General features: G+C 47.9%; 1 protein-coding gene across 3 annotated transcripts in view; it reads right to left on the minus strand.

Annotated features, from left to right (window-relative positions):
- Nucleotides 1–7,280: 7,280 nt before the first annotated feature.
- ADORA2A (adenosine A2a receptor) overlaps nt 7,281–16,449 on the minus strand; it is a 29,027-nt gene continuing 19,858 nt past the window's right edge. For all 3 annotated transcript variants that reach the window (XM_064392238.1, XM_064392240.1, XM_064392241.1), the window contains one exon: nt 7,281–13,216. In XM_064392238.1, coding sequence (XP_064248308.1) covers nt 12,256–13,216 — 961 coding nt within the window. In that variant the 3' untranslated portion in view covers nt 7,281–12,255. The remainder of the gene's footprint in view (nt 13,217–16,449) is intronic.

Below are 16,449 nucleotides of genomic sequence, written 5' to 3' on the forward strand. Positions count from 1 at the left end.
TCCCTCACCGTGTTCTTCCCAAGGTGTAGGAAGAGCAACTGCCTCTACTTAGCAAATCAGACTTATTCAGATAAAACACAAGACCTTTAGACAACCCTTTCTGCCCCCCAGCCAGCAAAAGGAAATGCTGTAAATAAGTGGAAAGGCTCAGTGCTGCCACTATTTCCTGACTCCCAACACCAAATAAGAGCACAGGGGTCTGTGATCAAGGAGAATATTCCTGAGGCGAAACTCTTTGCCGCCTTTTGGAAATTTCTTATCAAAAGGGTCCCATTTGTGCACCCACCTCTGACCTGGTTTCTCCCAATGATGCTACTCTTTGCTCCCTCTTCCCTTCTTGCTGCTATTTGGCACAAAGAAATATCAGGGAATCAGCTAGTACATCCTTGGATGCCAGTGTGGAGAGGTATGGCCAGCCTCAAGTGCCTGACACACCACAGCATGCAGCTTTTCAGGAAGCAGGAGAGCATGAGGCAGAGGAGAAGAAACCAGCAAAGAAACAAAAAGCTAAAAATGAAAAAAAGTGCAGAACAAATTCATAAGATGAAATAAAAAAGTGAGGAGGAGAGGAAGACTGCAACCACCTTCAAAACAAAGAGCACAGGTAGAAGTTGGGGAGCATGAAGAGAGACAACACATTTGAATTTATTGGAACAGTAGATTTTCTTCTATTCATCCCATGGTGTCTGCCAGCAGTGCTGTGCTGTTGCCCCCACCCACGCATGCAGAATCAGCTTCAATTACCTTACCTCAGGAATATTCATCACAGGAAGATGCCCTGTGTGTATCAAATTAGTGCCTTTGGAAAGCCCCTTCAGGAAACATCTACCTGCCCCTTATTCAGTTAGTGGGGAGGGATGGAGTGGGGATGCCAGATGAGAAGGGGATTTTATGCAAACATGGCACTGATGGACTGACAGGGACATGTCCTGCCTGTACTGAATATTGGGGCAGCTGAGTATTGGTGCAGCCCTCTCAGTTGCTTTTGTGTGCAAGAACCATCATTTTTTAGAGTTGAAAAAATTCATATCTGAGATGGAAAGTACTGGGATGAACAACTGGGCCTGGAGGTACCCACAGGGGACATCCCCTTTTAATCTACATAAGAGACCAAGGCTGATGAGCGTCAGATGCCTTTGGAAGGTGTTTTAACCTCAAAGTTTTCATATGAACTTACAGCATTGATACAGGCAGCCAAGGCACTTGGAACAGCAACAAAGACAATACCAGTCCAAAATGTTCCCCCTGTAGCTGGGGTTGGGAAAAGGTGAGATTTCCATGTGCAATACACAAAGGTCTCAGATGCTGCACAATCTACCAGTCAGCTATTGAAACAGCCCCTGACACACTGGTGCAAGCCTTCAGCACTTTTCCTAAAGTGCTGAACAGAGATCTCAGAGGACATAGCCACAGACTAATACCTCTTTCAGGGACATGGTGTCTCACAGAAATGTCCCATTCTCCTGCTTTTGTTGCCCCAGGGAAATGGGATGTAACATGCTGCCAACAGCTGCGAGCAAACAAGATTGTCCACATGGCAGCTGTAAGGCAATGGGACTGAGAAGAGATAAATTTCTGTCTCTGACAATAGCTAATGGGCTCCAGGCAGACTGGCAGCTGCAAAGCACCCAGTTCCCTGCTCTGGTTCTGCTGACCAGGCACCTCTGGGGCTGTACTTTGAGCTGGTGAAGAAAAGAGGCAGAACAAGTCTGCTTCCATCTATTTTTATACTGCAGATCCATCTGCTTCTCTCCACAGCTGGCAAGGCCTGGAGCTCAGTTTAGATCCTCCCAACAAAAGCCTCTTTATGAGGCATGGGAATCCCCCAGCACTATCAACACCATTTGGATTGGATTGCCCAGGCACGGGCTATTTTGGGCACCACAGGTGGTTTCTCCATCTCACTGAGCACAGGGATGGAGCCAGCAGATGCCTCAGCACAACAGTGCTCTGCCATCCCACCAAGGGTAAACTGAGCAGCGTGAAGGCTCTGATAAGCCCATTGGGTCTGGGGGGATGGGACACAAAGGGAAGAGTTCAGGGAATGGGTTTCACAGGTGAGACAGAGCAGAATTTCCATCAACACTGAGACTGAGAACAGTTTTTGAGACAGAAAAACAGAGTAGAGCTGATCAGAGTCTCTGCCCTGGAGCAGAGAGTCAGCACTAACTCATCCCACATCTAGACCCAAGATCTTCATTTCACAGACCCTATAGCCTAGAGAGCAACCCCTGCTCTGTCTGGGCAAAGCAGAAAACCCTCTCCCTCTCCTCCCCTCCAGGCAGTATCCCCTTCCTTTGTGCTGAGGTTCAACATCTGCTTGCTCCTGTTGGAGAGAGCTCCAAGCTCTGGGTTTCCCCTCAACACACAAGCATTACAAAGCTCTCCCAACCTCTCCTTTCTCTGTTATCTTATTGCAAGGATGATATTTCCTGTGTTTATTTTTCTTGTTTGCTTAGCTGGCCTGGAGGGTCTCACCTGCTGGAAAACTGCCATTACTTCTCTATCTGCAACACTGGCCAGGGGTTAGCTAAAAAAAAAGAGTTTTAGGTCACTTCCAGTTTTCTTGGGATGCCTGACTACCAGTAGAGGCCAAAGGCCACAGATGCTGAGGGAGAGCAGGTTCCTATGTGTCCTTACCTGGAAGGTGACATCAGCAGATGCATCCCTTTAGGAAGAAGAACAGGGACACATTTCATAGCACTGGGATTCATCTGGCACGGAGAGAACACAGCCACCTGGAAAACACTGAATTCATGGCTATGTCCTCAAGGACCTCCCTTTGGAGACCGTGAACGTGTCTGTGCAGCAGACAGAGCACAGCTCCTCCACGACCTGGCTGACACTTGGGCTTCAGTGCTCAGAGTGAGCCTCATGTCACTGACATCCCGACCCCAGGACGCAGCCTCGTGCTTCTGAGGGGAAGAAGGCATTAAACTCTCCCAGGGAGGATTGTATGTCCCACACAGTGTTTCCAAATCCAATGCTGATGGAAAGTTCCTCCTGCAAGGGAATCAGAGACTTCTGTTAGCATAGAGAGCACGTCTTCTCCAGTCACACAGGGAAAATCTACATGGACACGGGCACTGCAGTCCTTGAAATGCAGGCAGTCTGAACCATGGAAAGGCACAGGTGACCCCTGCATCTTGAATAAACTTCTTGTGCATTAGGTCTGCTGTGTGGCAGGAAAGCAGGGATCATCTGCAAACACAAAATTTAGGATGGGAGAGAAATGCTTGGGAAGCAAGTGCTCAGAGAAAGCAAGCTAGGAGTGTTTCTGATCAAAAGACTTGATTCTTATGCGTTGGCTCAATCCATAAGGAATAGGGGATCTTGGGTTTAATTTTGCTGTAGATGAATGCTAGCTGGGTTAGTTCAGCGGACTGGAAGGCCTCAGTGCAAGTTGGGGATATTATTGTGTATTTCCTCTGGAAGGAAACCAAAATGCTGTTTCTCATGACTTCAGAAAGGACACAGCTGTAGAACAAGCAGCTGAGTCTCAGCTTTACTTGTGGCATTGAGTTACCGATGGTGGGAGAAAATACTATTTCTGTTTTTCCAATGCAACCTTTAGCATTTTGATCCTTCTGGAATTAGAGGAGGATCTTGAGGAGGGTCTGAGATTTTTTTTTTTTGTTTTGTCTCCACCCAATTCTGTTAGTGCTTTTGGCATGGATATAAAGAAAGGCAGGAAACACTTGGAATACTGGACTGCTCCCAAATGGCAGGCACCTCAAAAACAAGGCAGTCAGCTGTCCTTTAAGGTGCTGGGTGCCACATAGCCCAGCACCCCTCTACTGGTGCTGAGTGCTCTCCTCTTGAGGCTCTGCCTTTTAATCAGTCACAATCCTTGTGAATTAACTGCAGCTGTCCCCCGGTAGCCTCTCTGGGACTGGGAATGCAAACATTAGCCCTCTTCTCCCCAAAGTGGATCTGCAGAATAACTTCACAATTGGATGTGTTGCCAGCCCAGAACAACCCCAAGTCAGCAGCACAATCTTCAGCTGCCTTCAAGGAGCCTTGTGTATCTCAGGGCTGGATCAGGAAACCTCTGATTGCTCACAATCACATTAACAGAGAAGACAGGATGTCAGGGAGTCACTCGGCAAGTCTCAGAGCTACCATTCCTGTCACCTGTGAAACCAGTCAAATTCTCTGGATGATGGAATGGTTTAATATCACAGGATCCAGTGTGTGTGGCAGGGCTGCTCAAGACATTAACACAGGAAGCAATATTGTTCAATGTCGACTTAACTGCCTGGCAGGTTATGCAGTGATGTGGAAGGATGGGAGCCCACCTGGGCCAGGGACTCACAGCCCTGCAAGCAGCATTTCTCCTTGGCAGGACTCTATTTTCTATAGCTCAGTGGTAAGAGTTTGTATGAGCATGGAGTGAAAACAGCCTTCACCCAACCTGGCTGGGCCCAGCACACCTGTCCACAGGAGCATCTGCCACTGCTCAGCCCTTCAGCACCTCCAAAATAGGAACTTGGCAAGCAGAGCCAAGAGAGTGCATTGCTAAGCAGAACGTTCTGCCGAGTCCCAACACCAGCACTGCGTGTTATAGGGCACTTGCCAATTCCTGAGTCAACTTTATTTATTATACACAAGAAAGGTCATGACGAATCTCCAAAGATAAAATCTGTGTCTGTCAAGTCACCTTCCTTATTTTCATTGGCCCAGACCCTCACGTTCCACACCAACAATAACAGGACATGGGTTCAGGAGGCACTGTGAGTGCAGCTTACCCTGAGATGGCCCAGGCTTGTTTTGCATTCTTCATAGAACTGATCTAGGCAGCTCAATTCTCTTTATTAGGAGGTGTTTTTTTTTTTCCTGGATGCAATCACCACACTGTACAAGAGCCCTACATCCATGGAAATTGCGAAGAACAGGCACAATCTTTCACAGCCCAGATGATGCCAAATACCTAAATGATGCAGCTGCAAGTTCTCCAGCAACATGAAGTACCCGAGATATGCTTAACTCCCAGTTAGAAGAAATATCCTGGACCAATACCAGCCCAAAAAACATCCCCATGATCTCATCAACAGCTGAGGCAGCAAGATCTGCCACACACATAGATTTCTTCATTGTCACCATGAGCTGTTGTCTAGGAAAGACAAAAGATGGGAGCTGCCTCAGGTTCTGGGTAAATCCTTGGCTAAACCCATTCAATTGCAGCTCCACTGCTGTCAGTGTCCAAACTAGCAGGTTTAAAGACTTCCCTGGGATCTGTAGAAGTTGCAGTCACCTCTCTGGATTGCAGCAGAACACTCCCAGAAACCACAGTCTGCTTTGGAGTTCAGGGTAACAATCTTGGACCACACAGTATGGATCTGCACTCCACATAACCTCATTTTTGTACAGCTTAATCTGAACTTGCAGATGGAAAGTTCTTTTCCCACTCCTTGCCTTTCACCTGCTGAAAAATCACCACGCTGCTCTCTGACCCAAACTTGGTTTACATTGCTTTCTCTGATGTGTTGCAAGGACTCTAATTCTTGAAATGAAATCCTGATTTTCTGAGATCTAGACAGCACTTTCCTGACACTGCTGCAGTCCCAAAGCAGAGAAATGACTGCATCTTACAGCCAAAACTCCCCCAACAACTCCACCCACTGGGTCATTTCTGAGGAAACCTCCAATATCCAGAGATGCCCCTCTTTGTTTTCTGAACAACACTGAAGAGGAGATTGGGAAGTCATGGAGGAACACAGGTCCACTTCCTATTCAGCGAGACTCCAACCTGCAGTGAGTCACATCATCTAACCTGAGGTGCTTATTTGTGGGATCAGAGAAGTGGATTCCTCTCAGGATCACTCAAAGCAGGCAAAAGTCTGTCTCCTTCCCATGAATGAACACACAGATAATCTCTTTTCTCACAAATGCAAGGCTGGAGGAATCTTTCCTGTGAAAGTAAATTGTGAGGTCCACAGGGCCTCAGAGAAGGTGCTTTTTAACTACCTGAAACTTCTTGAAACACATGCAGACACTTGTGTGTATTATTCTTAGCAGCAAAGTCTTCCTATTTGGAGGCAAAAGTGACAAAGATTCCGCTGCTTTAAATACTGTGAAAAACTCTTTAGAGACAGAATCATTATTTCTCATTTGTAGGGAAAACCTACTAATCCTCCACAGCCCCATCCTACTTCATCACTCAGAAATGTCAGCAGCTCTTTTCTACAGCAAAAGCCCTGCAGAGTCTAATTGCTCAGGGGGACTGAGCCAAGGTGTGGATCTCTGAGCAGAGATTTCTCATCAGGCCAATTGTGCTGTTAAACTGGGAGCTCTCTCTGTTCTTCCAAGTTCCCTTTCTTAGGCACAGTATTGTTCCCGCTGGGCTCCTGCAGCCGCCCATTGTTCTGAAGATCCTGGCCTTTGATGCTGCAGAACAAAACGCACAGTGTTTGTGAAAGGAGGGAAAATCAAAAAGCTTCTCAGCTCCACACTTGGTTGAACAGCTTGGGCAGCTGGCTGCAGAGCACCAGGGTTGCAGAGCACCAGGGTTGCAGGGCACCAGGGTTGCAGGGCACCAGGGTGCCAGCACCTCTCCACAAACTGGAGCCTCCCATGAGGAGGCCTTGAGCACAGCTGCAAAGTGACCCAGAAGAGGGAATGACCAGTGGTTGGTGGCTATCTGGTGAACTTTCATTTCAGAATCTCCCAATTCCAAGTGCTCCTGGACTAAACAGACTTCTATTAACCTCCTTAGACATGCATTTATTAGCTGCCAGGTGGAAAAACTGGAAATTACTTTTGCTTCAGCATCGCTCAGCTTTGATAGGAGAAACACCACAGCAGCATCTAGATGTCCTGCCTCCATTGCCAGACTCATTTGGCTGGCAAGAGCTGGGCAGAAGTCTGAAAGGGTGATGGTCTGAGGTGAACCAGCAGGGCCACATGGAAGGAGAGCCAGCAGGGTGGGATGGCCCAGTGACAGCTGGCAAAGCTGTTGCGTGGTGCAGTTATGGACCCTCAGGTCCTGCTGTGGAACACGCCCTTCCTGCCAGGGCAGTGGTTTGGGTGAAAACAGCTCTACTTTGTGTTCCATACACAGCTGTGAAGGATTTCTACTGCCACGATGGGAGAAGTCTTCCAGACTATTTGGGTCTCTCACTTTAGTCCATGCTAATCTTTTCTGTGAAAGCACAGGCTGCACCAGGGAGAGAGTTCTCCAGGAGGATCAATCAATGGAGAAAGATAATAACATAATTAAAAAATACTTGCACACAAGATCCAGCCAGCCGGATCTTCCTGGGACAAAGACACTCACACTCTCTTTTACAAATATATTTTATTATTTTAATGCTTATTAAGAAATGTAACCAAGACAGACTCCGCAGCACCAGCGGCTCCTCACTGCCCAGCAGTCTGATGACTTCACAGATATGAAAACTTCACAGATTCAAAAAAACCTTTGGTCAATGCACTTTAAATACATTTGCATGCACAGATTTTCCCACCCCCTTCCCACCCCACCCCCCCCAATGGTAACTGACAAAGGGAAAACAACACCTATATCATAAAACATTTAAATTAAAAGAGTAATTGTTTCATACTGACAGCATGTGCAGCAGGGTGTTCATAGTGTCTTGGTTTGCAGACCACAGAGAACCTCTCCACAGGGCAGGAACACCAGCTCCTGAGACAGGGTGGGGAGAGATGGATGCTCTCAGATCAACAGGTTCCAGTCTTGATTTTAACACATCCTTGTGTGAACAGCCCCAGCAGGCAAGTAAGGCAGGGAGTTACACACAACATTGCCCCAGTCTGGGGATTCTCATCTATCAGGGTTAGTCACCTCTCATGCAAATGAGGAACTGGTGATTTTTATTATTCTTTATGTGTTTTGCCATAAAGACAGCCAGAAGCTCAGAGCTGGAAAGAAAAAAAAAATGCTGAAATGACTCAGTGCAATTTGATGCCCAAAACAATTTGGGAGAGAACTGACTTTTAGGCAGCTGAACTTAGCAAACACCACCAGGGAGTATTGCATGCAGGTTTAATGCATTGTGGCACCACTGCAGCCTGTTTGTCCTTCCACAGACCTTGGCTGGAAGGATTTGGTTTTAGGTAGGGCCCATGCTCAAGAAGCAGAAGGGAATTTGTTATTCCTGGAGGTGCTCATGAAATGGGACAATGTATCTGGAAGAACATAATCCATAAGAACCATCCCTGCCTCAGTCAATATAGAGTCAACCCTACAACATCAACCCTGTGCCCACCCCAAGAAGGGCTGGTCCTTGCAGTGACCCCAGGAGAGCTGTAAGGCTCTACCATCCCTTCCAGAGTCCTTCCTCAGCAAGTCCCACCTTGGTCTCAAGCCAGCATCATCTCTACACCCCACAGCACCTCCCAGCACATTCCTGCTCCCCTGAAACCCTCCCAAACACCTACTCTACAAATGCTCCTTCACTACCAAGAATTCCTGTCCATCCTGACCCTCCAGTCTCCCACACCCTAGAGACTTCTCTATTTCCACCAGCATCTTCAAAAAATTATCAAAGGCTCAGACTATTCTACGTCACTCCAAGTCCACCTGCACCCTAACACCAATGGAAACTGGGACCAGTGAGAAACCCCTTCTGTCTCCAGTATTCCCAGCTGTCCCAACTATGCCAAATTGCTTCTTGGTTCAAGAGCTGCAGTTCAAACTTGCACAGAGCTTTGAAATATCACTGATCCAAACGGGATCTGCAGGATACAACTGTAAGTGCATTTATTTGCACACACAAAAAGCAGTGCCCTATTGAGGAGAGAGCCCCAAGAACTCTTGGTAAAATTACTCCTGGCAACTGATCAAACGTTGCTTTCTCCAAAACTTTTATAAAGCAAATAAACTCTGGAGCCTAAGAGTCTTCAGGGAATGGTGAAATTCATGGAATGCCCTCACACCAAATGAGGCGCCACATCTCTCTATGCATCTTCAGATTTTTTTAGCAAGAAGTTCTGGCTCAATTAAATCAGCCTCTGCTGACCCCAGCTCCTGCTCTCTGGACCCACTGCACCTGGGATTCCCAGGAAGGTCTTCTCCAGCCTCTCCTGATATCACCTCATTCTTCCTTTTTGTTTTGGCACAGTCTTTGTTTATCTGGAACAGCTGGATCAGCTAAACATTCTCCAGCTGGAAGAAAATGGGGATATGAGTGGTCCTAGGAAGTTTGGAAGGCAGGTGCTTCTCTCAAGAGTGGAGAGCTGCCAGGAGAAGGAAAGAGCACACTTCACTGATGGGACCTATTTTTTTTTTCTTTAAGAGCAAATCAAAAAGCAGGAAGTCCTTAAATTATGATCCCTAGGAAACAAGAAATATGAAGTCCAAAATTCTGTTCAAAAGGCTCCTGCTCTTCCCAACAACTGCTTCAGAAACATCCTCTGAGGGTCGATCTCAGTCACCATGTGTCTGCCAGAAGGCCTAGCCTGTGGTGCAGCTGCCATCCCTTCCTTGCTGTGACTGCAGACAGCTCCACAAACCACATTCTCCATGTCCTGCCCTTCCCCCTGCACACAGCCCACCCTCTTCACACACCCTTTTCATTCAAGTCTTGATCACTAATATTGAAGGATACTGGATACACTTGGGGGCAGCTCAAGCAGCAACACAAAAGCTGAATTCAAGACTTGTGGAAAGTCACTGAGCTCACATGGTGATCTGGTTGGGCAGGAAAGTTTTCCAGAGTAATCTGGAAAGCAAAGCAATCCTAAGTTTGTCTATCACATAGATCAACCTGATTATTGGGGCAACCAAGCAAGAAACTGCCACAAGTAGGTGTGGAGATGCTCAGGAAATATAGAAAGCAGCCAGTCCACACCAACTGTTGAAAGTCTGATCGGATGCAGTGCAAACCATCCCTTTACCAATGGCAGCTACAGCTCAACAGGCAACACTTCTGCACTCGTGTGTGCTCCAGCACATGAGCAATGCTGGTATTTTCCCACACTTCCTTCCCTGCTCTGGGTCTTTGTGGACCTAATTGTTATTGACATGAGTGCCGGATGTAATCTTGTGTTATTCTTAGAAACATTTCAGCTCCCAGCCGAGGCCTGAAGAGAACAGCCCCCCATTTTCCTGAGTTCTTCTGCTGCTGTTACAGGAGGTCAGAGAAGCCATCACACAAATAACCTACAGAAATATTCCATCAAGAAGGATCAAGAGTAACGAGATCCCAAGTCACCCTACGGAGGAGCCACCTATGATGTCAGTCACAGGGAAATGGCTCAGAGTTCCTTCGTGCTGCTGGAGTGATAATCCCCTCCTCTGATGTCAGACCATGGGGAAGAGCCCTGCCAAGAAAGCAGCAGTTCAACTAAACCACAAAGTCTATTGATTTACAAACTGGCCTGTCTTTCTGCTAAGGACTGTGGTGGCAGCCTCATCTTTTTATCCATCTCACAGCAAGCTTTGTGCCAGCCCGGAGCAGCTACACGCTCAAACACATTCAGCATCACAAACTTCTCCCCACATGTGTGTAGGGAAACTGGCAAAAAGAGAATTCTCCTCAAAATAAAATTGATTTTTCATTTTAATAGTTCATAATATATAAAATAAACATGGAATAAGAACAGACCTAACCTGCTTTTTCTCAAGTATGAAAATCCCCCTTGGCTTCTGAAATGTTAGTGCACAGACACGAGGAGGAACCAGATTGAGGGAGGATATTTCTGATGTTTTCAGCTAGGGAATAAGCTTCAGATTCCTGGAATTACCAAACTTTTCACTTCCCAGTAGGACCACTACTGCCTGTCTCTCCAGAAGGCTGGTAGCACTGGACATGGATTATTTGTCTGAAAAGCACAACCCAGAAAATCTTCAGGCAGAATTCAAGCTGATGTGGTTTTCTGCTCTCCTTGAGCTGCCGGACTTCCTTAATTTTCCTTCCAGAAAATTACCAAACTGCAGTGAAACACCTCTTGCAACAAACCACAGCAATGTGTACACTCTTGCTGCAGCACAAATTTGCCTTTTCTCTTCTACAGAAAGTAGAGACTGCAGTTTCTAAGCTGAGTTCCAATACCACTGACACCTTCTCAGAGCTACTCAGACCAGGAGCATCTTCTAACCAGCCAGAGCCCAGAGCTGCCTCTGTTGGCCTCTGCACCACAGGGACACATCAGGCTTCACGGGAAAAAACTGAAATCACAGGAGAAAAGGGTTTTTAAATAGAGCTCACTGGAATTCTAAAATTAGGTCAAGGTGTGTGTGGGGGCTGCTCTCTATCCCAAGAAAGAAATAAAAAAAAGTCCCTCAGCCTGTTGAGTGAGGATGAAGATGACTGAAATATGGAATATTACCTCTCCTCACACACATCTGGGGCCATGGAAAGAATTTTCATTCTGGGAGCTCAGGAGGAGAAGCACAGAGGCAGCGGGAAAGCAGAAGGTGCCACCAGCCTACAAAGAGCTCACACACCCACAGCCCTTCACAGCCCTGCCCTGAAGACACAGCACCACGTCCTGCTAACAGCCCTTTTGCCAAGGGAAATCCTTGGCAAGGCTCAGCTTTGGTGATTTGTTGGACAAAGTGGAGTGCTGAGAGGTTACATTTGCCATGTGCATCTGGAACACTGAGCACTCAGGGAACAGATATGAGCTCTTGCCCATCTTTTATAAGTTAACATAAAGCAACCTTATCACGTGGAAAAAAACCATTTGAGCAACCTGTTGCAGTGTAAGCTTTAAGAACACAAACTGAAAGACAAAGTGCCATGGTTGAAAGTGTCCAGAGTTCCTGTCAGGTAAATTCCTTCCCTCTCCAAGCAGCTTCTGGCATCCTTCCTGACAACAGATTTTGCTATCCCCCCTTCTGCTTGTTGCAGGGCCGCAGTACTCAGAGGCCCTTGCCAGTTGCTCTTTGTTATTCAGGGAATACTTCCAGCCACACTTCTATTTCCATTGGTGAAGACAGTGAAACCAACACTCAACCACAGGCACAGTACAGCAAAGTGTCCCGAAATCCCTGCATCAGCAGTCTCCCAGTGCTGAACTTGGAATGCCATCCTCGACCTTGGCACTGCTCTTGGTGACAGGTCATTGATGGGTAACGCATCCCTCCTTCCTTAGTCCACTTTAGTGGTCTCTTGGCTTTTCTCCAGTCTGGAATTTAGGATCCTCCAATAGTCCTGGTTATGGACCCCTTTCTCCACAGTGATCTGAATACACTGCTCTCCCCCCGCCCCCCAACCTCCCTTTCTGCCATGGCAGAGGTCACCAATGGAAAAAAAAAATAATTCTACCAGGAAAACTTCAAAAGTCTCATCAGGAAACATCAGCTGCAGCAAAGGCTGCTCTTTCCAGATCTGAGTAAGACACCTGGGCATCAATTAGCTCTTCACTGTGAAGCTCCCTGTTCAGGCATGCATCTGAGAGAATCCCATTTTTGCAGGAATGTGGGAGATGCCCATTTGTCTCCAAGTCCAGAGCATTTCCATTCTGGTGCCATTCCAAGGCAGCCTTGCATTTGTTTAAGTCCTGCTTTTCGGGGTCCCTGTGGATCTCTCCGTTGGTGTACACCTCGAGTGCATACTCACTGATCCGTATGCTGGCGTTCTCCGCGTCCCCGCCGTGCGTGGAAGTCCTGGAGCTGGCTGCTCCCGCCTTGAACGGCTCCTTCCGACCCAGGATGTGCTGGCTGATGATTTTACGGAAGGTGTATCGGAACTCCCTGATGCGGTAGGCATAAATGAGGGGGTTCACAACCGAGTTAGCGTGAGACAGGATAATAGCCAGGTACATCAGCCACAGGGGAGCGTGGGCGCAATTCGGGCAAAAAAGGGTGAAGCAGTTGATGATGTGTAGGGGAAGCCAGCAGACTGCAAACAGCCCGACAATGATGGCTAAAGACTTGGCTGCATGGACTTCCTTCTGCAGCGTGGAGCGGGAACGTTCCCCGTGTACCATCTTGTTCTCCATCTGCTTGAGCTGGCGCCGGGCTGCCATGAAGATTTTCAAGTAGATACCAAACATGAGAAGGAGGGGCAGGAGCACACAGGCAAAGAAGTTGTAGTAGACCATGTACTCCATGGTGACCACGGCCTCGAAGAGACAAGCCACCATGCTGTTGCTGCAGTTGATGGGGGAGGACCAGTTGGAGCCCAGCTCTTCGATCTGGGCACGCTTGTGCCACCCCAGCATTGGGGTCAGGCCGATGATGAAGGACAACACCCAGCAGATGGCAATGATGCCTTTGGCTCGAGAGCCGGTCACCAAGCCATTGTACCTGTAAAGCAGAGGAGATGGGAGCTGTATCAGTGTCATTCAACAAGCTGCTGGCACCCACACAACCTCACAACGGCCCCATGTTCCAGAAGACAGTGAGAAAGGCACCTGCTTCATCAGAAGGACTTTTGCTCTGATGCGCAGAACCCATGCAGCACACCAAGGACATGGTGACACTGCCTGCCACCTACTTCCCTTTCCTTTAAGCAGTGAATAGTTGACAGAAAAGCAGGGAAATTAATTCCGTTTTCATCACCAGTCCACTTGGGTGTGCACATAGATCTTGCAGCCTGGATAACCACGAGCACTGTTCTGACCCTTGTGATGAAGACCACTGTGGGTCTCTTGCCAAAGGCTAAGGGAGCATCTCCTTCCTGGCAAAGGAGCAGCCTTTTAGCATGGAATTGTTAGGTCTGTCTTGCAGTAGATCTGTAAACCAAATAGCACAAAAGAGCCTGGAGGCACAGTGCCAACCAGCCCTGCATCCACATTCTGGTGTGCTCCAGGGAAATCCTGCTGGCTCAGTTGCAGCAGCCAGGTTGGCACTGCCTGCATGGCACCTCACTCTGCTCCTCAATGGCACTTTCAGGAAGAACAGCACCACCAACCTTCTTGAAATAACTGAGGCAGGTCAGCAGTTTTCCTCCCAGCCCTGCTAAGTTGACCCCACGTCTTTCTCAGAAAAGAGGAATTAAGCTGGGGACAATTCTCTGACTACAGGTGTGCCATGGCCTGCACTGCACACACCAAAGGGACCTCAGTGGTGCGGTATTGATGCCAGTGTTCTTAGTAAACTTTCCAAGATCTGTTGAAAGAAACAAGGAGCACCATGGTAAGAATCTGACAGTGCAGCAGAGACCTTGGTTTGTTCTAAATATCAGCCAGTTTCCAGGGCCTCACAGGTTACTGCGAGTCCTGAGCTGACTCCACCAGTTCTCCCCTCTGAAAATGTAAATGAGGGCAGCAGTTTAACATTTCAATGCAATTTCCTTGCCTGGGTAATGCTCAGCATGGAAAGTAGATGGCTGGATTCCCACTCTGTGCAGTGGGTCCCACACTGTGTTTGACCGGACAGTAGTGCTGGGCTCCCAGTGTTTACCCACTGCTCCTTCTCCCTCTGTCCCCAGAATTCTCTCCAAAAACAAACATTACGAGAAATAATACAACAAGCCACAGAAATCTTTCCATCTCCCAGTGAAATAATTACTCCCACAGGCTCATGCTCCTATCCTAACACAAGTTCAAGGCAGGGGAGAAGAGTGGCTGCTCTTGCACAGTAAAGAATGGAGATCCTGCACATGCTTTAAATCCCTGACAATGGGCCTTGGAAAAAGCAAGACCCATCAGGCTTGAATTTCCCTTTCTCAGCTGCATTTCAAACCAGAAAAGACTAAGTGGATAAGGGAGCCAAGCACACAATTCCCAGCGCGAAAAACACACCTAAATTGCCCTTCCACAAATGAGGAAGGAATTCAGCTGATTCTGAGGGAGAAAAAGATTTTTTCCAGCAATTAGTGGATCCTGCCCAGTGTGTAAAGGATGCAAAGGGCACGGCATAAATGGTAGCAGAGAGCTGCTCCATTCAGACCTCATCAACACATCAAAACAGCATCTGTGCTTTGAAATACACATTCAGAGAGCAAGAGAGTGGCTGGAGGCCCTTGAAGCTTGAAAAACAACAAAACAAAACAAACAAAAGAAAACAAACAAAAACAACAAAAAAACCCGACAAAACAACCCAACAACAACACCAAAAAATCCCAAAAAACATCCCACAACCATCAAAACCCTGAAGCCCTGGAATTAGCTACATCTTGTCAGAGGAATTTTGAAATTGTGCAGCTGTTGTCCCACGACTAGAGATGTCCCTTCCCTTCCACTAAAAATACACTCACTACTGCTCCAGACAAACACCCCGCCACGCTTCCCCCTCCCTCTTGTCCTCTGGGGATTCCCATGCAAGAAGCTTTACAAGGCTTCAGAACAGCACTGAACCCAGGCAGCTGCCCAGCTGCAGAGCATTGTGCTGCAGTGCATGTCCACAACACCTTGCTCAGGATCTCCCAGGGTCAGGACAGACAGCTCACAGCATCTGGGGACAAAGCCAATGGCCTCGTGCTGGCCAGGTACCCACTGAGAAGTGTTAATTTGTTTAGGAGAGCTTAACTCCTAGGATCCACTTGAGGCACCTCTGACTGACTTGGCTGAGGTAGCATTATAGTCCAGATGGGCTTTCCTGGACTCTTTCCTCTTATCCTCTTGGAGATGTCATTGAAGACTTTGTGTAGATCTTTGTGTACTTTGTCTCAGTATCTTTCCAGGCTCACAGCAGCCAGGCCAGAGCCACTCTCCATATCCTCAGTGCTTCAGAGCTCTGCAGAGTAACTCCAGGGCTTCCCAGACACATCCCCTACCCTGGAGGTTGTTGGCACCATGCAGGAGACACCACCTGCAGCCCATGGCCTGCATAGGTGGCAGGTGACTTTGCAGCATGTCTGACGTGTGCAGACAGCACTGCATTGTCTGTGCAGCAGCAGTTCTGCTTCCTGGAAATAACACACTTGCTACATAAACAGCCACTTCTGCTTGTGAAATTCCAGACACAAAGGATGTGAGTGCAGAGCACAGGGATGCTCAGGGTGGGGACAGAGTCACATGTCTCCTCTAAAAAGCAAACCCAACTTTTGCAAACACATGAAAATGTGAAAGTTTTCCCCAAAATAGTTTCATCTGCCCTGCTGCTCTCCCAGCCACCCAGCTGACAAAATGGAGGAGGAGAACAGCTGCCCTTGGTGAATGCACAGCTCCTCTGGGCTGCCTGGAGCAACCTGGCTGTGGATCTGCCATTTCTGGGTCCCTGGGCTAAGTTCTGTACCACGAAGACAAGGACTCCTGCACAGAGTCTCTGAGACTGGGTGGGACACAGAGCTGGCAGTCTGTCCAGAGTGTCTTCAGGGAGAAGTTAAAATCTTTCAATACATTGAGTGATGTGCAGCTGGCCTAACTCACCATCAGTGTCCAGCCATCCTGCTGCTTGTCTTCCAAACCCTCCTTTGGTGGACAGCACTGCACATCCTCTGTCAGGTGTGGAGCACTTTTCAGACACTGCATCACCCAGAATGCTCAGCTGAGGGCTTTGATCTGAATTCCAGCACTGCTCAAATCTGTTTAACAAATCACTACAAAACACTGCTCACCAAGCACATCCACCCAACTGCCCACACCTCGGGCAGC

Source organism: Passer domesticus, chromosome 17 (assembly GCF_036417665.1).
Source record: "Passer domesticus isolate bPasDom1 chromosome 17, bPasDom1.hap1, whole genome shotgun sequence".
Lineage (NCBI taxonomy): Eukaryota > Metazoa > Chordata > Aves > Passeriformes > Passeridae > Passer > Passer domesticus.